Here is a 23,919-nt window from a genome sequence, read left to right on the forward strand (position 1 = left end):
GTTTTATAAGCCGCAGGTACACATAAGTGGACAGGAAATCCTGTGCTGATGCTTTGAGGTGTCATGGTACAATTGTGGTCTTTCAAGTCATGTTTTGAGCACATGTAATGACATTGTTCACACATACTAGTTTGCAGAGTAAATGTAGAAAACCCCAGAATTCTCCTCAGATGAATGAGAACAGGAAGTACACGAGGTACACCGCAGCAGAGGCAGCAGGACTTGATCAGTTCAAGTGAGTGATTCTAATACTCTCTATGGCAATCATCAGTTTCCTATTAATCCATTAGGTCGTGTTTATACTTGGCTAATTTGGTTAATTTGTGTACCAGTATTCTGGACTTCTAGATTAATAAATACTTTCAAATGCAGGTAAGTCTGTCAGCAAAGCCGCTTCTGGCATCACCAATGTTTCCACACATGCAGTCATTCATCAGGCATAAACCAAGCCTTATACCTTTGAACAAGCACGGGAAATGTGGAAGTGTGAATCATAAAAGGTCTTATTTTTGAGTCAACCTCGGATTTAAACTTTGGAAGTGTTCATTGAAATCAACATTTTCAAGATATGTAATACAAGTTTTTTTGTTTGTTTGTTTGTTGTTGTTGTTGTTGTTGTTTTTAATAATTCACCATTTTCATTAGAGGAATCAAAAGCGTGCCATACAGTTTCAGGCATTAAAATGAAACTTTTTTATATTGTTCCACCTTGAGTAAAAGTTTGGACCCGAAACCAGTCATATGTACATGCTTGTAATATAGTGCAACTGATGGATCTTTAATCTTCCACAGTGTGAAGTACAGAGAGCAGAAGCATTTCTCTGGACATCCTCATCACAGATCTTCGCTGATCCTCGACTCAACTGCAGGTTCCCATATACACAAACACGTCACTTGAGGATCTCGCTGCAAAGCACTCAACACTTATTATCCTCATTTTTCTTTTGGGAAATTGTGTTCCAGTGAGTGGCTGGACCATTCCTCATCCGAAAACATCCTCCGGGTTCTCATCTGCCTGAGACTGTTAATAAAGAGCCTCGTTACCAAGTACGGATCGTAATTTTGGCGTGACTGCACTGTGATCTTTTTATGTTTAAATTATTTATGTAACACGGTAGGAAGTAAGGTCAGAACCAGGAAACAGCTTTCCGTCTTGAAAACACTGTCGGGGAATATAGACATCATTAGCTAATGTTAGTTAATGACTAAGGCTAGTATTTTTTTTACTGGGTGATAGTGGAAACCAGGCCAAAATGTCAGGAACAACGTTTCCCTCCAAGAAATTGGTAAATCACTATGAAAAGGCTTCTTATGCCTCACAGTAATTACAATTAGCATCAAACAAACACTATCACATTACGAAACCTCAACATTTTGTCATGACTCACACACTTCCCAGTAGTAACACAATAAACACATACATGACCTGATTTAAACAGGAAATCTAAGCTCAGAAAAAAAAAAAAGATACAGTACAAGGACACACTAGAATGATCCTGGCATGTTTACGTTGCTTTTTCTTTTACATTAAGTGTTTCATGTTCGTGTAAATTGTGTAATGCCGTGTTATTAGTTCTAATTTTTTGATCGTACTATTGTTCACACTTTTTTTTTCTCTATGTTCGTGTTCACATTTCGTGAACCTTATTTTGTGTTACTTATTAACACTTGCCTATTTCCTCCTTTCAGCTCTGTGGCTAACCGCTAGGCTTGTTACAATGAAATAAGTGTGAGCTCGCAGTTAAAGAGCTGTTGCTTTGTTTTTATGATGCTTTAAGGTCAAGTCTCTTTTTCACAAACACTACCATATGTAAACGCTGTGAAACTTAATACAAAGCACACGAAGCTCAAGGAGCTCAGGGAATGTGTTCTGAGTGGATCTGGGAGGAAATGGCTGCAGAAGGAATCAGGAAGCATTAACTCACATGGTTTTTTACTTATTTTTTAAATCATCATGGATACAATATTGTGTATGAGTCATTTTAACCTGTGAGCAAGAACATGTTCAATAAAGACTGATCTTTAATCTTCTCACCAAAGCATGTGTCTGTTTAAATTTCCACATGGAGTCAGTCTGCAGTGCATAGCTGGAAAATAAAGAGTGTGCACTGGAAACCGACCTTGGTCTGGTTTGTGACCTCAGCATCACATATTTGGTATTTATAGATGATGTGGTCCTGTTGGCTTCATCGAGCAGTGACCTCCATTATGCTCTAGTCGGTTTGTAGCTGAGTGTGAAGCGGCCGGGACGAGTGTCATCACCACCAAATGGCCATGGTTCTCAGTCAGAAAAATGGCGGGTCGGAAATGATTCAGGTCGGAAATGAGATACTGCCTCAAGGGGAAGAGTTTAAATATCATGGGGTCTTGTTCACAAGTGAGGGTAGAGTGAAATGGGAGAATGACAGACGGAGTTTCAGGAGCTTGGACATTCGAGGTTGTTCCTCTGCATGGAAAGGAGCCGGTTGAGGTGGTTTGGTTGAGGTAGACCAAGGACTAGATGGAGAGATTATATCTCTTCTGGCCTGGGAGCACCTGGGTATACCCCTGGAGGAGCTGGAGCAGGTGGCCAGGGAGAGGGTAGTTTACGTAGAAAGTTAATGAAGATGATAATTTAGAGCGTTAATACATCTTTTTTGTTTGTTTGTTTGTGTTTTTTGTTTGATTACATCTTTTGTTGTAAGATGTAATTATTAATAAAAAAAAATAAAATAAAAAAAAAGGGGATATGTATTCAAAAGTCTGTATTTTTAATGTGTTTTAAAGACATCTTGCAAAAGGGGGGCCTCGGTCAAATGTTAATATTTGGGGGCCTTGCCCTGGAAAAGTTTTGGAAGCCCTGCTGTATACATTCTAGCCATGTTATATATTTATGTTTTCATTTCTCATGTTCTCGATTTTCCGTCCCGATTCCCCATTTTTTCAGTGACTGAGAGCAAAGGGAGTAAAATTGGCCATGCTTAGTAAATGGCTGAGGGAGGTAAACATCTTCAGGACGTCACATGAACTCGCCCCTTAGTTTGTTTAACCAGAAACAGAATAAGACATTCGGAAATCCTGAATTATCCCTGTATTTGGTAGGAGAGAAAACGCCCACAACTCGGAATGATGCCGTTATTTTAAATGTATTTGTTTATCTGCCGACTCTTCGTGTGTGCTCGCGCTGCAGCGTCGAGCGTCACCATAGTTACACAGCAGTCTCCAGCATCGCGCTTTCTCATTGGTTCCTTCCTGTAGACCTCGAAATACGGGGACATCCGGTTCGTTCACGGGCTTGTTGCTATGTTGACTGTATTTTGACAATTAAAGTTGCGACCTTGAGATTAAAACATCCAATGGCCGCTGGTGTTTTCGATTAAAAAACAGGTGAGAGAAGCGGAGGACATTTTTGCGGCGTAGTGAACCTGTCAATAATGAATTATTTACATATTTGACATTTTACCAGTTACACTCTCAGACCTAACTGAATTCCTGTGCTTTTCATGAGTGGGGGCGATTATTAATTAGCACCTACTGTTTCAGTAAAACTTTTACAATTATATACAAAAGTTTACAAAATAAACTGCTATTCCTTTTCTAATAAAGAGGCAGAGTCGTGTGCAATGTAAAAATGCAAAGAAATGTAATTACATGTAAGTATGGATGTATACTAGTGTGGATGTATGGAAGTGTACCGATATGTAAGTATGGAAGTATACTAGTATGGATGTATAGTGTACCGATATGGAAGTATGGAAGTATACTAGTGTGGATGTATGGAAGTGTACCGATATGTAAGTATGGATGTATACTAGTATGGATGTGTGGAAGTGTATCAATATGTAAGTATGGAAGTATACTAGTGTGGATGTATAGTGCACCAATATGTAAGTATGGATGTATGCTAGAAAGTATGGAAGTATGCTAGTTTGAATGCATGACAGTTTACACTTGGAAGTATGCACGTATGCGTTAGTAACTAGATCCAGGTTTTTCTTTATTCTATTTTTATATAGCATAAATAGATTATAGATAGCTGTATTTATCTAGAGATGTATTTAGAAATATATGTATCTATTTTGTTATATATATATATATATATATATATATATATATATATATATATATATATATATATATATATATATATGTGTGTGTGTGTGTGTGTGTGTAAATATGACCTAAAACATCAGCAGGTTTTCACACAGGTCCACAAAAGTAGATAAAGTGAACCCAATTAAACAAATGAGACAAGAAATATGGAAAATTCCAAAGAGTTCACAAACATTCAAGCACCACTATACCTACTAGAATACTCTCTTGAAACACATAGCTAGACACACTGAATTCCTCAACAAATGGTTAAGAAATGCAACATGGCACAATACTGCAAGTGTTCTAGTAGGTGTGCAAGTATTCTTGCATGAAAGTATGCTAGTATGGAAGTATGATAGTATGTAAGTATGTTTTTTGCAAGTACGCTAAACATGCCATTGGGTAAAAAAAAAAAATATAATATTTAAGGCAAACACTTAAATATGTAAGTATGTAAATATAGAAGTTTGAAGATGTGCAAGTATGCTAGTATTTTAGCATGTAAACATGCAGTAAACAGGTATGATAGTATGGAAGTATGTTATTCTGCTCCAAAGGAATTATGCAAGCAGGCAAAGTATGTAAGGGAAGTTTTCTACTTTGTAAGAATGCATATATGCAAGTATGTTATTTTGAATGCATGCTCGTATCTAAGTATGCTAGTATGTAAGCATGCTAGTTTGCAAGTCCAGAAGTTGGAAAGTATGCTATCTAGTGTGCAAGTGTAACACAACTTGACAAGTAAGAATGCAAAAATGGAAGTACGAAAATATGCAAGTATGCTAGTAGGCAAGGTATGTAAGGAAAGTAGGTAAGTAAGTACAAACATGGAAGTATGAAAGTATGGAAGGAAAGCAAATATGGAAGTATGCAAGTGCAACAGCATGTAAGTAGGCAGTATCCAAGTATACTGGTATGCAAGTATGAAAGTGTGCAAGTATGAAAGAATGTATGTATAAAGTATGTAAGTAGTTATGAAAGTATGCATCATGTTTCAGTGCTGCAGGGATGAAAGAGGGACGACCATTTCCAAAATGCCTCCTCCAGACAGACGAGCAAGACCGCTTGATAAACCATTTCCAAAAACTAAAGAGAAGTAAGTCTTTATAGTGTGTTTGATGGGAAAATAAGTATATTTTATTCCCATTTTGTATTTCCTAAAAATTTACATATTTTCAGAGAGCTTCCTGATCTGCGGAGGCTTCTTTCGTTTGTCTCGGCCCCGTTTTCTAAGCCACAGGTACAAATAAGTGGACAGGAAATCCTGTGCTGATGCTTTGAGGTGTCATGTTGCAATAGTAGTCTTTCAAGTCATGTTTGGAGCACATGTACTGACATTGTTCATACTGTACATACTAGTCCACAGGAAATCAGAGTAAAGGTAGAAAACCCCAGAATTCTCCTCAGGTGAATGAGAACAGGACACACACAAGGTACACCGCAGCAGAGGCAGCAGAACTTGATAAATTCAGGTGAGTGATTCTAATACTTTCTATGGCAGGCATCATGGCAGTCATCAGTTTCCTATTAATCCATTAGGTCATGTTTATACTTTATACACAGGTGCATCTCAAAAAATTAGAATATTGTGGAAAAGTTCTCTTTTTTTTCTGTAATTGAATTTAAAAAGTGGAACTTTAATATATTCTAAATTCATTACACATAAAGGGAAATATTTCAAGACTTTTTTTTTGTTTTGATTTTGATGATTATGGCTTATAGCTCATGGAAATCAAAAATCCCATATCTTAAAATATTAGAATAAAGAATTTATAATACAGAAATATCAACTTTCTGAAAAGTAAGTTAATTTATGCACTCAACACTCTTTTTAAATTAAATTACAGGGAAAAAATTTTACTTTTCCACAATATAATTTTTTTTGTTTTTTGAGATGCACCTGTATAGCTAGCTATGACTTGTGTACCAGTATTCTGGACTTCTAGATGAATAAATACATTCAAATGTAAGGTTAGACACAGACGGAGACACTCACTATGACGGTGAACGGTGGATTTTTAATATCGTTCAACCCTGAGTAAAAGTTTTGACCCCAAATCAATCATACGTACGTTTCCAATATAATGAAAGTGATGGATCTTTAATCTTCCACAGTGTGAAGTACAGAGAGCAGAAGCATTTCTCTGGACATCCTCATCACAGTCTCTTCTCAGATATCTTCACTGCCCTGATCAAAAACCGACTCAACTGCAGGTTCCCATATACACAAACACGTCACTTGAGCATCTCGCTGCAAAGCACTCAACACTTATTATCCTTCTTTTTTTCTTTTGGGAAATTGTGTTCCAGTGAGTGGCTGGACCATTCCTCATCCGAAAACATCCTCCGGGTTCTCATCTGCCTGAGACTGTTAATAAGAGAGCCTCGTTACCAAGTACGGATCGTAATTTTGGCGTGACTGCACTGTGATCTTTTTATGTTTAAATTATTTATGTAACACGGTAGGAAGTAAGGTCAGAACCAGGAAACAGCTTTCCGTCTTGAAAACACTGTCGGGGAATATAGACATCATTAGCTAATGTTAGTTAATGACTAAGGCTAGTATTTTTTTTACTGGGTGATAGTGGAAACCAGGCCAAAATGTCAGGAATATCAACGTTTCCCTCCAAGAAGTTGGTAAATCACTATGAAAAGGCTTCTTATGCCTCACAGTAATTACAATTAGCATCGAACAAACACTACCACATTACGAAACCTCAACATTTTGTCATGACTCACAAACTTTCTAGTAGTAAACACATACATGACCTGATTTAAACAGGAAATCTAAGCACAGAAAAGAAAGGTACAGTACAAGGACACACTAGAATGATCCTGGCATGTTTACGTTGCTTTTTCTTTTACATTTAGTGTTTTTTGTTCGTGTGAATTGTGTTATGCCGTGTTATTAGTTCTAATTTTGTGTTCACAAACACCACGATACGTAAACACTGTGAAACTAAATACAATGTACAGGAAGCGTAGAAGTTCAGGGAATGTGTTCTGGGTAGAGCTGGGAGGAAATGCCTGCAGAGGGATATATATTATATAATAATAATAATAATAATAATATAATTATTATAGTATAGATACAATATTGCGTATGAGTCGTTTTAGAGTTGATCTTTAATCTTCTCCACCAAAGCATGTATCTATTTAAATTTCCACATGAAATAAATAAATTTTTAAAAAATGCTTTATAAGGTTACATAAGGTCGATTTCTTGAATTTATACTTTCTCCTTTTAGAAAGTGTTTCATGAGCTTGACGGCTTAATTCACCTTATAAAGGTAAGGATAATAAGGATAATAGGAAATAATACGCTAGTATAGCTATGTCCATTGATGTTTATTATAACACCAGTATTATAAATTCTTTGGAAATGTTTTCAGCATGTTTTTCCTACTTTTTCAGTACATGGAGTCAGTCTGCAGTGCATATCTGGAAAATAAAGAATGTGCACTGGAAAACGAACAGCTCGTCACCATGACCTGTAAGAACCACTCGGAACGACAGTATGAAATTTTTTATTAGTCACTACTATTTTATTTTTAATGTTTTGTTTTTTTTTCAACTTTCCTCGTAGATGTGTGTCAAAAACTGGCCATGGCTGAAGAGCAGAGAAAGTGGCTGATTGACTGTGAAGCTCATAAGGTTGGTTTAATTAGAAAACGTTTAGTGGGACTGTGGGTTGTCGACTCTCTCCAGCTACTAATCCAGCTAGTTAGCTAATCAGCCTTCAATCTAGTCATTATGACATAGAGTAATAGTGGAATTTCCTTGCATCCGCTCTTAAATTCCTGGTTGGAAGTGTGTGGGAAGGTTTTCCGTCATGATGAATGTAGACGATGAATGTCGATCCTTGTAATCCTTAGACTCTTGTAAAGCTCCTTTCTGCACGGGACAGTAACGTGTTATTGGGCGCCCTTCTGGCCCTCACTACTCTAGCAGACAGGTAAGTTTTTTTAATATGATCAATGCTGATGTACACATTACTACACTATTAGACTGTAACTCACAGATTTTCAAAGCCCCGAGTGCAAGGAGAAGATCGGAGAGCTGTCTGTTGTGGAGAACCTGCTGGTGATTTTGCAGGAATACGACATGTTATCAAAAAGGTAAGACCCAGTTAGCTTCATGGAGTCCATTTTTCCTCCAGTATCAGTAGAGGTGTGCATCTTTATGCTGCTTTACTTTTCTTGATAATAAGCTGTACTATTCAGCATCACATGGAGAACAGTGCCTAACATACATAAATTGACTGTTCATGAAAGGGTTAAGAAATAAAAACTGCTGAGATATAAGGGGAACAGCTTGTGATGTGCTGTTATAGGATACTAATCAGTTTTAAGCTGGAAACAGTAACTCTCACTGACTTTGTGTGTGTGTGTGTGTGTGTGTGTGTGTGTGTGTGTGTGTGTGTGTGTGTGTGTGTGTCTCCATAGGCTCAGTGCGGAGCTCCTGCGTCTGCTCTGCCCAGTACCAGCCGTCCGTGAGCAGGTGTGTGAATGCGACGGCATCCCCGTCCTACTGAGCATGCTCCATGCGGATCATCTGAAGCTGCTGTGGAGCACGGTATGGGTTCTGGTCCAGCTGTGCCAGGATCCGGAGGGCAGCACCAACATTCGAGCCTGGGGAGGAATTCAGCAGCTCCTGCGCATCCTGAACGGGTCATTACTCTCTTTTACACTTCAACTTTCTCCATTTAGCGCATGTCAGTGTTAGCCCGTCCATATTAACTTTAGCTGGGGTTACACCGCATTACATTTTTGGGCTAGGTCAAATTTCAGAAGTGTGCAAGAGGCAAAGTCTACTGATTGCATTTCAGACTGGAGTGTAGCACATACTGGACTTTGGATGTAGTCTAGTAATGTCTTCTTAGCATTATTGAAAAGAGAGGTGAAGCAGACTTTATGCACCAAACATCTGGAACACATTACACATCTGGAACACTACACATTTCGCAGGCTCCATTTATCAATATTTCATTATGTAGCATTTAACAAGTTTTTATTATTTTCCTTATTTGTACTGCCATGTTTCTATTATTTTAATTATTAATTTTTAATTCTAGTTTTTTTAAATTATTATGATGATTATGTTTTTGTATTTTACTGGGTTTTTTTTTGAATGACATTATAAAGAACTTTGAGACCCTATTTAAAAGTATATAAGGTGCTATATATCTATCTCTCTATCTATCCATCCATCCATCTATCTTTCTACGTATCTATATTCTGTGTAGAGAGCGAGTGTATGTGTCTGATCGCTCGTCCATAGCGACTCTCTCCAGTGCTAACGCTGCTGGCCGTCTGCACACACAGCATGTATGTGAGGATCTGAGTCCACACGAGGCTGAAGAGAACATGGTGGCCCTGCATGCTGGTGAGCTCCAGTGCGCACACACCGTCATACACACACGCATATTTAACCTCATACTTACTCCGCTTCCTGTACATGCATTATACAACTGCTTTACATTTGAGTTAATGAATCTGAGGAGTTATATGACCTCTCACCTTTGTCGCTGTTGCTAGCATGCTGTGCTGCGATAACAGAGCTGGTGCTGGACGACGCAGCGGCCCACCATGTGGTGCAGGTAACGAAAACAGCCATCTGTAATGTCCAGCTACCACATTTCCCACTGTACTGTACGGTACTGTAGCTAGAAAGCCATTTACTACATGGTGTTTCCATATGGAAACAATTATTTTATCTCCAATTTTTTTGATCCATTTGCATTTGCGAAACAATTCAATCAGCATTCAAACTGACACATGCTTGCAGTGAATCATGGGTAATCCACCAAGTCTTGTTAGAAATTTAGCATACAAGTTCTAGTGTTTGAGGATGTTTCTGAAATTAGAGCTTTAGATTTTGGTAGTTGATCTTCTTTCTCATCCCAGGAGAACGGTGTGTACATAATAGGCAAACTGATCCTGCCAAATGGACCAAAAACAGCATCACTCCAGGTATATAAATATACTATTTAAATCAAATTTTACTCAGGTTATACTTCATGCTACATAGCATTGGTTTTCACTAACGTCTATACATTTCATCTAAGTGTTACGCGTTCCGGACTCTGCGCTTCCTTTTCAGTATGGAGCGTAATAGACATCTTTTTAAAAGGTATAAATGATGATATAATACTGCATCTTGTTAAATATCTTCTCCGCATCTTTTTCTCTTTTTTTTTGCTTACTGCATATTAAACTTTAATTTGTCCGGACAGGCTCTTCCCACCGGATCTGTTTGAGATGTTTATAGACATCGGGCATTATGTCAGAGACATCTCAGCGTACGTTCCTCTGCAGGAAAGAGTCTCAGTGCTTTCGGTAAACCATTAACGATCATACTCTTTTCATATGTCTGTATACATTCTATGCATGTCATATATTTCTGATTTATTTCCTTATTTGGTACTCGATTTTCGGTCCGATTTCCCATTTATTCCGTGGTTGGCAGCAAAGTGCTGTCTGGGTGAGAGGGATGGCATGCTCTCTCTCTCTCCTGTCAATCACAGAGACACTAGGAAATCATGGGCGTCTGTGAGGTCATGTCGGAGGAAGAGGGCAAATGGTGCTTTCCTCAGAGTGTTTTACGTTGCCCTGTAACGCTACATGGGCAGCAGTTTGAAAAAGATACAGTTGGCTGGTTTCATTGACTCGTAGCCATTGTACGAGCGGGCTGGTGGGTGGGAACTGGCAGGTGACCAGCCATATGGATGGGGAGAAGATTGAAGAAAAAACTGTTGAGGACAGTACTTTCATAGGCTTCTCTTGTCTTGTCTTGTAGATGCTGTCTTGCTTTGTAGATTCTGTCTTGCTTTGTCTTGTCTTGTTTTGTAGATGCTGTCTTGTCTTGTAGATGCTGTCTTGCTTTGTCTTGTCTTACAGATGCTGTCTTGCTTTGTCTTGTCTTATAGATGCTGTCTTGCTTTGTCTTGTCTTACAGATGCTGTCTTGCTTTGTCTTGTCTTGTAGATGCTGTCTTGTAGATGCCGTCTTGCTTTGTCTTGTTGTGTCTTGCCATGCATTCATACATTTTCTCAATGCATTTTGCATAATGTTAATGGACATCATTGTATTTTGAAACACACGTTCTTGTCTGCAGACTGAAGGATTAGACGGACTGAAGGAAAGGATTGAGGCAGTGAATCAGAACCGTCCTCCTCTCAAAGTGATTAACGGCTACGCCATTCTCGATCCTCTGGGCAGTGGAGCCTTCGGCAGTGTTTTTAAGGTAAAGCCTTTTTTAAAGTCATGCATCAATTGAACTGACTTCCCAAAGATCTGCATCAAATTGAGTATCATTACTAAGTACACAAGTTAATATTAGCGCACTGTTAGAGTTACATTACAGGAGAATTAATTCTTGATTACTTTCCTTTAATAGACTCTGAAACACTCATGACCAGACATACAAGATACATATTATTGTTGCATTTAGAGATAACTTAATGTACATTGTCCAGTGTGCTGTGCAAACTGGATATAATGGCAATATATAACTATACATAACTAGACAATATATAACTATATAACTATACAATGCTTTGACATATAGTCCATGTGGGTATATCATATATATACAACTGGACAGGTTGTGGGAACACAGCTGGATTTTGCCTTCTTTTTAAAGGTCCGCAAACAGGGAGCACAGAACTGTTTGGCACTGAAGGAAGTGAACCTCCACAATCCCGCTTTCGGCCACGACAAGAAATCCAGAGACAGCAACGTCGAGAAATTAGTATCCGAGCTCACCATAATCAAGGAACAGGTAAGAAGTACCATGTACTCTCAAGTGTGTAAAGGAAATTGAAAAAGTGATGAGAGCCATCCCTGGAGAGGTAAGGTCACTATTTAGAAATTTCTCAGATGCCCCAATACACAAAAAAAGATTTTATAGCTTTATAACTTTAGAAGGTGTAGATAATAGAAAATGTAATAATAAACATATTAAGATCTATTTGCAGAGGCAATACTACGCCCCCTTGTGTCATATATATATATATATATATATATATATATATATATATATATATATATATATATATATATATATATATATATACACACACATACACATACATACATACATACATACATATATATATATATATATATATATATATATATATATATATATATATATATATATATATATATATATATATATATATATATTTCAACACAATGACAAAGATGTCAATCTTACTTTTATTATACATTTCTTTATTTTTGGGAGGGTATTTCTACATAAGATAAAGATAAGAAAATAAACCTAATTTTGAATTATTTCTAATAGAGTTGTAATGTTAAAAGATTGTAATGGTCATAAGATGGTAAAACTATGTAAAAAAAATAGTAAAGCAAAATATTTGTTAAAATCTTTCATTTATAGAAGTAACACAGTAATGCTTATATATTTTTCTTTTTTAATTTCTTTATACCTTTTATGTACATTTCTTTGAATGTTGTTGAAAATGATTGATGTTACTACTACTACTACTACTAATAATAATAATAATAATAATAATAATAATAATAGGTAGGTAATAATAAAAGTAGATGAAAATGAAGTGGTCTAAGCGGATTCCAGTTGTGTGTGTGTGTGTGTGTGTGTGTGTGTGTGTGTGTGTGTGTGTGTTAAAGAAAATATTTATTTCTAAGGGTAAAGGTCTGTAAGTTGAAAACAAACCGAAAATATATGTATAATCTTTTTTTTTTTTTTTTTTGGGGCGGAGTTTGTGCATGGAAGGTTCAGGAATAAAATATATTGCATATATTTGCCTAATATGCTATGTATTTACATATTTGGAATATAGTCGTATAATAAATGGTTTGAGACCCCTCGGAAAAACACAACAACTCAAGTCTGTAATCCTTGCGGTATGATCATCTTTACTGCCCCCTTGTGTACATAATGATACATTGCGTTATTTATCACAGGCATGATGGACAGATGGACTTAATTATGGGCATTTGAGTGTTACAGTAGCAAAAAGAACTCACATTAATTACAATTAATTACATGTAAATATGCAATATTGATGAATGCGCTGCATGTTTTTTAGATGACGCATCCAAACATTGTGAAGTACTTCAAGACATTTTTAGAATGTAAGTATACTCATAATTTGTGTTACTTTTTTAAAAACTTTGAATCAGGAGCTCTTCTCATCAGTGATTGTATACTGGATTTTGGATTGATGTCATTGAGAATAAAATATATTTTAAAAATGTATAAAATAATGCAAAATAAATGGCAATAATTACATATATATATATATATATATATATATATATATATATATATATATATATATATATATTTATATATATATATATATATATATATATATATATATATATATATATATATAATCTTTATAGATTATAAATTATAATCCTTAATCTTAATTTTTAATAGGAACACTTGATTAATATGGTAATTGCCAATATTGATATAATAATCATGTTACCAGTGTGTCACTATGTATTTAACCAGAATGCATTTGTGTATCAGGTGACAGGCTGTATATCGTAATGGAGCTGGTTGAAGGCGCACCGCTCTCCGAGCACTTCAGCTCCCTGAAAGAAAAACAGCAGACGTTCACCGAAGAACGAGTGTGGAATATTTTCACTCAGGTGATCAAATGACAAGCGATGGAATCGACGGAATTGATCAACATAGAGATTTACATCCATTACAAGACCAGCGACTGCTTATTGTGCTTAGTGTCACGAAATTGTAGACTCAAAAGGGATAAGTACAAGAATGTTTTAAGAATATTTTAAGAAGATGACGTGCAGCTTCACTACATGATTTGAGATGTATTAAATTGACATAATAAAATTATGTCAATTTTAATATGACATAAGCTGTTATGACACCATGACATCATGTCATGATGTCATAACAACTTATGCCATTTTAACATTTTTGCAAAGTATGCTCTAGTAAGTGTATACAACAAGACAGATGTTATTACACATACTGTATGACAACTGTCGTAACACTGGCAGCGTAACATTTTATATCACATGATTAAAATATGGTACACTTTTATGCCAGTTTGTGTATGATACAGCCTGAAATTACCATCAACTGCCCCAAAATACCACCATATGATCGCTTTAATGCTACACAATGACGTTACTCATTCATTCTATAGTTTTTTGTACAGTTGCTTGTTATTTCTTAAACTATTACCTGTGTTTAATATTCTACAAAATGCCTGACTAGTGACCCCCAGCATCAAACACTGACACATATGATGACAATTAATGATAATGTTACATAATTATATGCTATAATACTAGACAGACGTAATACTGGATACGTCTGTATCATGATGCAAGGTTCAAGTAGAGTGTTACTAAAAAATAAAAATAAAAAGATCTAAACTTCTAAAACCCGCAAACAGATTCAGGGCAACTGTGTTAGCATGTAAGAGAAACAACAATGGAGTCGGACTGCATCTTAGCGGATGTAAAAAAGCCAGATTGTAATATTCATCAGTCTGGATGTGGTCATTAGTACATGATACATGCTTTCGCCAGAGTTGCACAAGCTCACAAGGGCAAATCTGAGATAAAAATCACCCTAAAGTGTCTATAATAAAACTTTAGAGCTCTACTCTATTATAACATTAGGAACGCAAGGCGAAGTAGCTTTTAAAATTCCTCCCTCGATTATGAAATGATTTAATCTCGTAATTCATTGTAATTGGTGTTCCACAGATGTGTCTGGCATTAAGGTACTTACACAAGGAGAAGAGGATCGTCCACAGAGACCTGACTCCTAATAACATCATGCTGGGAGAGAGAGATAAAGTCACCATCAGTCAGTAAAACACACACGTTTCTAACACAAGAGATTATACTACTGCAAATATTAATGCTAATAATACTAATCCTTATTATACCATGACCATAGACAATACTAGGTTCTGATTCGCCGACAGGTGTTTATTATTTTTTTATATCAGGACAGTGCTAATGTAGATCCGATCAAAATTTTAACATCTAAATCACTGATATAGTGTAAGCACAAAATTACCGTAAAGAAGTGTTTAGAGTAGCCCTATGACAAACAGTTACAGTTGGTGTTATGTTACTACATAAAATTAATTGTAATTGTAAATGTAAAGGAGTAATAATTTAATTATTATTAATTTAAAAGCAACATATTCTGTTGTTACACTGGAATTTGGGTAATAATAGTCATAGATATACAATGTGTTTACTTTTTTTCTTAGTTTGCTCTTTTTTTGGGGGGGGGGGCGGGGGAGTACGTACTATAATATCTGTATATGTTCTTTTCTTTTTTAAACCCAATATCACTTTACACAATCAACATAAAAAATAATAAATAAAACAATCGTAAATAGTACCAAAAATACAGTGTGCTAAATAAATATTGGATGCCTCAACATTTTTTTTTTTTCAGTAAATATATTTCCAAAGAGGTTGTTCACACGATATTTTCACCAGACATCGGTATTAACTCAAGAAATCTGGAAATGTAAAGAATTCACAACATTAAAGTCCATAAGTGAAGTTATGTGTAATAAAGTGGAATGACACAGGAAAAAAGTATTGAACACGCTAAGAAAAAGCAGTTCTCCAAGGCAAGGTAAGGCAAGGAACCAGCTGAAATCCGTAAGTAATTATACCCCCTATCTGTGCAGATTAATATCAGCTGGGTTAGTAAATTGCTGGTCTATAAAAAGACTTTTCGTTACCAAGGTGTCACACAAGAAGCATCTCATGATGGGTAAAAGCAAAGAGCAATACTTATATATACATCCAATACTTATTTCCACCACTGTAGCCATTTCTTAAAAGTTATTGCAGATTTTAACAAGAAAATTTTATTCATTTTTCAGCTGATTTTGGTCTCGCAAAGCAGAAACAAGAAACCAGCAAACTAATGTCCGTTGTCGGGACCATTCTCTACTCCTGGTCTGTATTGTATTTGTGTGACCGTATTCTCTACGCATGAGCTCATTCTCATTGTTTACGTTAAAGCATATACAGTATAAAAAAATTCTGTAACTTCTTGGTGATGCAGGTTTATTACCTCACTCGTTTTGTGTTAGTCCAGAGATCGTGAAAAGTGAGCCGTATGGAGAGAAGGCTGATGTTTGGGCTTCCGGCTGTGTCCTGTATCAGATGGTCACTCTCCGACCTCCGTTCTACAGCAACAACATGCTCTCGCTCGCCACCAAGGTCACAAAGTTTAGTCTAAACACTTCTCTAAGCAATTTATTTGGGTAGAAGATTAGCATATTTGCACACTCTGAATTCCAGATGTGTTGTGTTCACACTGTTATTAGTGCTCCCTAGTACCCTATACTGTGTTGCCTTGTTGTTCCAAATAGCAACCCATTCATTAATAGACTTAAGAAGAAGAGGAGAGACATTACCTTTTTCTTCTTCAATGTGATTTCCATCATGAAACTAGATTTATTAGTGTATGCACTGAATTACCACATAAGTAAGTATTAGCTATTACATATTCGGTATAATATGAGTCGAGTAGATCTTTATTATACAATGTGCAGTACACAGTGAGATGAAATAACATTTCTCCTGGACCCAAGATACATGACATACACAGTGCTGACAGGACACAAATAAACTAACAATAGGAATAATAATGATGCAAGGAGGGGGTAGTGGGAAACAGTGGGGCGAGTATACAGGGGGCAGTAGAGCATAAATACTTCAATCACAAAAACATTTCACATGACAGTACGACATTACAGTAAACACAACAAGGTCCAAATATATACAGTAAAATTATAACAGAAGTGTGTGAAATATATACAGTACATAGGCATCATGGCAAAGGTAATGAGTCTGATCTTGGACTCTGAATTGACTTGGACTTGTTATATTTGGACCTGCCTTAGTTTTTTGCATCGGTCTCGCTAAATATGGTCCTTGTTAAAATAACGTTCATGTTGTCTTTGCTATTCCCATTCACAAAGTTTGACAAGCAGTAATAGCTTCTTCTGGGAAACAGCCTAATCACTGGCGCAGTGTACAAGTTAAGCCAACTAGTTGAGAGAACTAGCATATTTGCTATAAGTTCAAATAATGATTTAAGAACGGGTGTTGTTTACCTTGTTTACCAATGGCAGGGCGAGAAACTACGTAATTCGCAATGAATACAGTAAGCATATATTCCTTTCCTCTTTGACGTAAAGGCTCAGCCTCGATTTGATGGTTTTGGATGTCGATCTTTACTCGGTCTTGCTTTCATATCGACTCGATCTTGACTTGGCCACAACGCCCTTGAAGCATAAGACTTAATCTGAGCTAGTTCTGGACTTGGGCTTGGACTTGGGCTACAACAGTGGCCTTGGCTACAGCCTTAGGGTTAGATCCTGACATCTTTAGTCCTATATTTTTACTTCTTACTTTCTGTTCCTATTCTTCCTAAACTGTATTATTACCTGGTGTTGGTTTCGTTTCAGATTGTGGAGGCTGAGTTTGAGCCAGTGGAGAACACGTCCTTTTCAGAAAGAGTTACAGACATGATTAAATGGTGAGACTGTCATAGGGTATAGTTGTCTACCTACCTACCTACCTACCCACTTACTTACTTACCTACTTACTTAGTGTCTCACTCTCGACAGGTGCCTGACCCCTAATGCGGATTTGCGGCCCGACATCGTGGAGGTCAGCTCTAGAATCTGTGACCTGATGATGAAATTCCTGGATGGTGTGAACACCTCACATAACATGCTGGAGAAGAGAGCCGAGCGTGACAGGAGGCGAGCGCAGAAATACTGCATTGAAAGCAACCGCCTGAAGCTCACATGCTGCAGGCCGCCTCAGGTAGATTCCAAACATCAGACTGAACACAGAGCAGGACTCCATACGATTTTTTCACTTTTACATTTTCTTCTTGTGGCACTTTGACCAAATATAGTGGTATACATTCTACATTGTTCAGATAAACTGTTGTAGCCTCAGACCGATCGAATTTCACACTGTTCTAATACGTTACCGTTCCTGTTGTAACAACTTACACGTTCTTTTTAAAGAAAGTGTGTAGTTGTTGATAGGGTGAAGTTTTTTTGTGAGGAGATGTTTATTTAGCATTGTTTGGAAGGAGTCTCCAGTGTAAGTGTATTGTAACAGTCAGAGGTAAAAAAAAATAAATAAAAAATAAGCACAAGAGAGAGAGAGAGAGATGCTATAATGTAAGTGATAACTGGAAATAACTTGTTTTGTGTAATAAAACCTCATAAATATTAAAACGCCATTCTTGAACAAATGTTGATGAGAGACCGTGATATCGGGTCGTACCGATATTCACACATCCGGAGTGTTGAATTGTTGATTGTTCTGTTACCTGCGATAGTAGTATTGCTGTACATTCGCTGAATTAAAAACTCATTCATGAATTTTCAGGGAATGGACTTTAACAGCGAGCTGCTGGTTGGACAATACGCTCAGCAGTCTGAGAGACGGGAGCGAAGTTTCTCAGACTCGGTCGACGGAGAAGCTAATGTGCAAGGTTAGTAAATGATTTGAAAGAAAAGGTCCAGAGGTAATGGATATGATGTAGATATGACTTTCACTGCGCCGTCTTTATGATACAGTATATTCACATTACATTATATGTCACTTTTCATCCAAAGTGGATCCAAACACAGAGCTGACCTAAAAGCTCAAAGACACAATAATGACTCTCTGGCAGTGATTTCAACTTACAACCTTCTAGACCCTAGGGCAGAACGTTACCCGCTTAGCCGTGGATGAGTGATTTCAATCATTTGCATCAAATTAAGAATTTGATTTATATACGATTAATGAACCTAATTGTGCGGCATGACCGCGAGCTTGAGATTCTGGAGATTGGAGTTCAATGGTCGCATAGATACACTCTATAGCCAACAGTTTGTAGACACCTGACCATCAAAGCCTTTTGTCCTTGTTGAACATACCATTCCAGATTTAGTCCCCCTTTGCTGTTATGATAACCTCCACTCTTCTGGGAAGGCTTTCCACTAGATTTCGGAGCGTGGCTGTGGGAATCGGTGCTCATTCAGACACAGGAGCATTAATGAGATCAGGTACTGATGTTGGGCGAGGAGTTCTGGGGTGCAGTCGGTGTTCCAGTTCATCCCAAACATGTTCAGTAGGGGTGAGGTCAGGAGTTCTTCCACTCCGAACTTCATGGTTGGAGTCTTCATGGAGCTGGCTTTGTGCACAGGGGCATTATCATACTGGAACAGGTTTGGGCTTCTTAGTTCCCGTGAAGAGACATCTTAATGCTACAGCATACAAGAACATTCTATACAATCGTGTGCTTCCAACTTTGTGCGAACAGTTTGGATGTGTTGAGTGTGATGGTCAGGTTTCCACAAAACTGTGGCCATGTAGTGTACCTAATATATCCTAATATACAGTATATTATCTATAGTACAGTATATCCTTATATATTATCCGAAGAAATGCTTATGTGAAGGAGCACAGAAGGTTTAAAACAAACAAACAAACAAAAAACTATAATATAATAAGATCTTGGACTAAATGTAACGCTGCTGTTACTTTTACACAGATTTTTCGTCAAGTCATGTGTCAACAACTGCCTCTGTCCTGAGTTCAGCCTCAGCTCAGGCACATCTACTCCAACATCGAAGTAAGGCCTGGAATTTACTAAAGCTTTATCACTGGCACATTTCTCCCGAACTTATTTGACCTTTTTCCTGAAATGTGTACACTCAGCCAAGAGCCCCGACAGCTTCTCACTTCCAGACGATCAAAGCCGAGCTGGGTATGTTAGTATAAATTTATTATTATTATTATTATTATTATTATTATTATTATTATTATTATTATTATTATTATTCGTTTTTTTAATTAATGGATACATCTGAATATTACACTGAGTTGCCAAATCATTACTCATTAGACTGGGTTATTAGTTATTATAGTGGCAATGTAACTATAAATGGATTAAAAAAAAAGGATACAACATGTTTTTAATGAATCGAAAACAATGAATGAATATCAGCAAATTGCTGTTGTATAAGAGGAATAAAACACTGTGCTGTTACTGCGAAATAATCAACTTCATTGATTCATCATCATTTATTATTTTCCTTAACAGCACACGCCCATGAGTCATTATCTTTTTCTTGTATTTCAGTGGAGACGTTTTAAAGCCTAAAGCTCGACCAGGTACACTGCACTTATTTACTGATTGAAGCAATTGACAGCCAATATCCTGTCCAATTGTAATATTTATAATGTCTTAAAGGGGCAGTTTGTCATTTTCAGAGCTTTCAGCTACCTCTGAGCCGGTAATGAAAATATGACAAGCCTTATCCTTGAACCAACACACTCCTCTAATGAAATTAGATATACCTTGTTAGTGTACTTCTAAGGAAAAGAGCACAAAGCTTCACAGATTTATCACAACTGAAAGCGCAGCTCATTTCTGGGCCAGAAAACTATCACTATTAGAGGTATAAAAACACTTTTAAACATTACCAACTGCACCTTTAAAATCGGTTAGCAGCACTTTAGTACAATTTTTAGTTTTTTTTTTTTTTTTTTTTAAATCCTGGCCATCAGGGTTTGACCTATTAGCATGCTGTAGCTCTGACCAGTTTCTGTTAATGCCTTATACCTGATTATTTTTTTCCCCCTGTGGCCCACAGGATCAGCGGCAATCTGTGTATCCCACAGGAAAGTCCGTCAGATTGACGATCCCAACCTAAGGCTTCTTGAACTGCTCCATAAAATCATATTCGTCACTCAGGTGAGACCGTATATATGTTTTTAGTGCAACATTAACCCTTTAAACCCTTTAAACGCTTACAATAATACACTCTTAAGGATAGTCTGAGAGTTTAAGGTGTAAATCCTGAGGTAATGTAAACATATTCCTAAAAAATGATGACTATTACATTGTGATCAGCTTCCACCCGGACCTCAGACCAGTTTTCAGCGGCGTGCACTAGAGCGCTTTAAGAAATCACTGTTCCAGCGCGGAAGCAGTCCATTTCATCTAAAGATGGAGCTCAATAAGGTAACACACACACAAAATATGAAATGGCAAGCTTTAAACAGATTTAAATAATCATTTGTGCTGAAGTTTTCTGTAAAGGGAAGCTTATTTGACATTTTTGGAAGGAGTCTCCAGTGTCAGAGGTACAGTCGCCTCTGAATCTGTTGGAACGGCAAGACCAATTCATTTGTTTGTGCTATACACCAAAGATATTTTGGTTCAAGATCAAAACATGGAGATGAGACGAGAGTTTAGGATTTCAGCTTTTAGTTCCTGGCATTTACATCTAGATGTGTTAAACAACATAAAACATAGAACCTTTTGTATCAGACCATCCAGTGTTGGGGTGATGTCACTGACATCACGTGATCTTTCGGGTTTTTCTTCACAGCTCTCCCAATGGTCAATGGTCAGTGGTCTGCATTGTTTCGGTCACCAGCTTTGGTTATTTTCCTTAACCGACCCATTCGTGTGTCTGTTGCTCAGTACACCATTTGGTTTCTTTCTTTTATGGACATTCCAAATTGTAGTACTGGCTATGTCCGATGTTTCTGCGATGCCTCTGATTGACCTTCAAAATGCCTTGCTTTTCTCCCATAGACAGCTCTCTGATCTTCATGTTGGTTTATCCTTTTTAACAACAAATGCAGTCTTCACAGGTGAAACTGAAGTCTGAAACCAAGACTAGATGTCCAGAGCTATTTATTATTTAAACAATCTATCTAACAGGACACACCTGGGTAACAAGAAACACCTCGGTCGGTCGCGTGTTCCAATATTTTTGCTCGCCTACAAATCGGGTGTTTTGATACAGAATGTGCTATCTTCTATGTCGTCTAACACATCTACATACAAACACCAGGAAGCTGAAATTCTAAACTCTCTTCTCATATTCATCTTTTGATCTCAAACCCAAATGTCATCAGTCTACAGCGAAAAACAAACGAATTGGCCTTGCCGTTCCAATAGTTTCGGAGGCGATTGTAGGTTAGAGGATTTCGCATCTTTGTACCTACATGCAGATAAAAAGTATGGCTTTTATAAATGAAAATGTTTATAAATCATCCACCTATTGCTACTACAGTATATTCGAATCAGTAGTAGATAGCTTAGCATTAGGACAGTGCTTTGTTCGTTTAACAGGTGCTTCAGGGAAGTCAGGAGGCGGTAGAGCTGGGGTCGGGCAGCGTGGACTGGTGGACCCTGGTGAAGTCTGGCCGAGCTGAGACACACGGTAGGATAAACATACTTTTTTCCTATCGTGCTGATACGTAATTAGGTAAAAAAAAAAAAGAAAAAAAAGAAAAAACAAAACACGATCTCTTGTAAATGTTTGTTTTTGTAGGGGAATTAGGTTATTCAAGTCCTCAAGAGGGCATCACTTACGAGCAGTTACAGGTCAGTTTGTAAGCTTCGTCCTCCTCGAATACAGTATCACCTTCAGAGTTACTGCAGTTTCCACTGTTTTACATCTGAACACGCTTGCTCTTTCTCAGGTCATGATTGAGGAAGTGCTGGAGCAAAGCGGTTATTACAGCACACCGCCATCCAGGTAACCTTCTCAAACTCTGCTCGAAGGTATTCTGTACGCCGAAATTCATATTTCTACAAATTTATCCCAGACATGTTTTGTGTCTTATGTTTTCTTTGATAGTTTTGCACTTGACCTACAATGCTAATGTAGCTCACAAGCTAGGAGAGTTAATAAATATCTTCTTTTGACCCTTGACTCCAACCAAGGTTATGTATGTAATGTTTTGCTACTCCTGTAAGTTTCTTAATGTAACACCAGCATATTCACTAGATTATGATGCTTGATATATATATACACTCGGGTGAAAAAATAAGTACACCCCAAGCAAATTGTTGGATTTTTTTTATATATATATATTTGGACAAGCAAACCATTTGATCCTGTTTGAAACAGTGACATGTCCTCTCTGCAGGAGCGAGTCAGAGACAGGAAACAGCCGAAGTGCCGACCCGTGACTTTGCGTGGTGATGTAATATCCGTGCGATGCATAAATATGCAGATTACAGGAAGCCTAAGAACTATTTTGTTCCACTACACCGAGGCATTTTGCTTTGAAACCAAAGAGTCCGGAGTGACATGAACTGAAGACGTGCATGTTCGGAAATACCTGAAAATGAGCAGGTCCACCTTCTGAACTGTAGTGAATGTAGCCAGTTGCTTTAATCTACTTGGTTCAAGTGTTCATCTTATTCGAATGTATTATATTTGTTCTGACCTTGCATTCTGCCTGCACGAATCTGCACACAGCTAGCTCTGAACCTCAAACAAAACGTCTCATCTGTAGACCCTGCGGCCTTGAGCTCATCTGCGTAAATGTGATTTAATATAAGCATTAACAGGACCTCATCACTTTTATTCTCAGGGTTACGGATGTGGGATTCTTTTCTTTAACTCGCCGCCTTGCAGTTCAGGTTTCGCTTCAAATCTCAGGTTGAGTTCATGTAATGCACTTTACCTTACAAACAGAAACTGTTCAGATATTCCCAAAGAAATTCTACTTATAAAATAATAATAATAATAATCTAAAACATGTGTATATATAGCATTAGATTGATATTAGTTTTCTGTCCTAATTAGTCATTTGAAATTTGAATAAAGGGCTGTTTGTTTTTCACACTGATCTTCCCCGTCTTTTTATTTGACTTTTTATCTTCTGGGAAACATGTTAATGAAGGGCGGTATTAAATAATAATAATAATAATAATCATCATCATAATAAAGACCTTTAAACAAAATAACAATTACACCGATCACCCTGTTCAAAAGTT

General features: G+C 37.2%; 1 protein-coding gene across 4 annotated transcripts; it reads left to right on the forward strand.

Annotated features, from left to right (window-relative positions):
• The first annotated feature begins 3,265 nt into the window (after nt 1-3,265).
• nek10 (NIMA-related kinase 10) lies at nt 3,266-23,765 on the forward strand. Of its 4 annotated transcripts, none has more exons than XR_001810305.3 (37): nt 3,266-3,366; nt 5,073-5,170; nt 5,254-5,314; nt 5,434-5,546; nt 6,190-6,288; nt 6,385-6,469; nt 7,323-7,364; nt 7,489-7,567; nt 7,661-7,728; nt 7,950-8,029; nt 8,106-8,192; nt 8,520-8,744; nt 9,320-9,459; nt 9,612-9,673; nt 9,981-10,046; nt 10,142-10,206; nt 10,310-10,412; nt 11,191-11,319; nt 11,719-11,856; nt 13,154-13,199; nt 13,606-13,727; nt 14,823-14,925; nt 15,971-16,046; nt 16,184-16,313; nt 17,567-17,637; nt 17,729-17,930; nt 18,510-18,615; nt 19,663-19,743; nt 19,830-19,878; nt 20,254-20,285; nt 20,768-20,868; nt 21,028-21,138; nt 22,261-22,351; nt 22,463-22,515; nt 22,614-22,669; nt 22,772-22,862; nt 23,064-23,765. XR_001810305.3 is itself a non-coding variant. In XM_017453373.3 (36 exons), the coding sequence occupies exons 2-35, from the start codon at nt 5,109-5,111 to the stop codon at nt 22,671-22,673; spliced, it is 3,138 nt and encodes a 1,045-aa protein (XP_017308862.1). In that variant the 5' UTR covers nt 3,266-3,366; nt 5,073-5,108; the 3' UTR covers nt 22,674-22,695; nt 23,064-23,765. The 4 variants fall into 4 exon arrangements, 2 of the variants coding, with proteins under 2 accessions (XP_017308862.1, XP_017308861.1); XR_001810306.3 differs by having other exon boundaries at nt 22,772-22,857; XM_017453373.3 differs by lacking the exon at nt 22,772-22,862 and having other exon boundaries at nt 22,614-22,695.
• The last annotated feature ends 154 nt before the right edge of the window (nt 23,766-23,919 follow it).

Source organism: Ictalurus punctatus, chromosome 23 (genome assembly GCF_001660625.3).
Source record: "Ictalurus punctatus breed USDA103 chromosome 23, Coco_2.0, whole genome shotgun sequence".
Taxonomy (NCBI): Eukaryota; Metazoa; Chordata; class Actinopteri; order Siluriformes; family Ictaluridae; genus Ictalurus; species Ictalurus punctatus.

What these genes read in the sequence shown, in the direction of transcription:
- nek10 (XM_017453372.3), top strand. Translation starts at nt 5,109, where the DNA reads ATGCCTCCTCCAGACAGACGAGCAAGACCGCTTGATAAACCATTTCCA. An exon ending in GCTTAATTCACCTTATAAAG is followed by an intron (nt 7,365 to 7,488) that starts GTAAGGATAATA and finishes CTACTTTTTCAG; the next exon opens with TACATGGAGTCAGTCTGCAG. An exon ending in TACGACATGTTATCAAAAAG is followed by an intron (nt 8,193 to 8,519) that starts GTAAGACCCAGT and finishes GTGTCTCCATAG; the next exon opens with GCTCAGTGCGGAGCTCCTGC.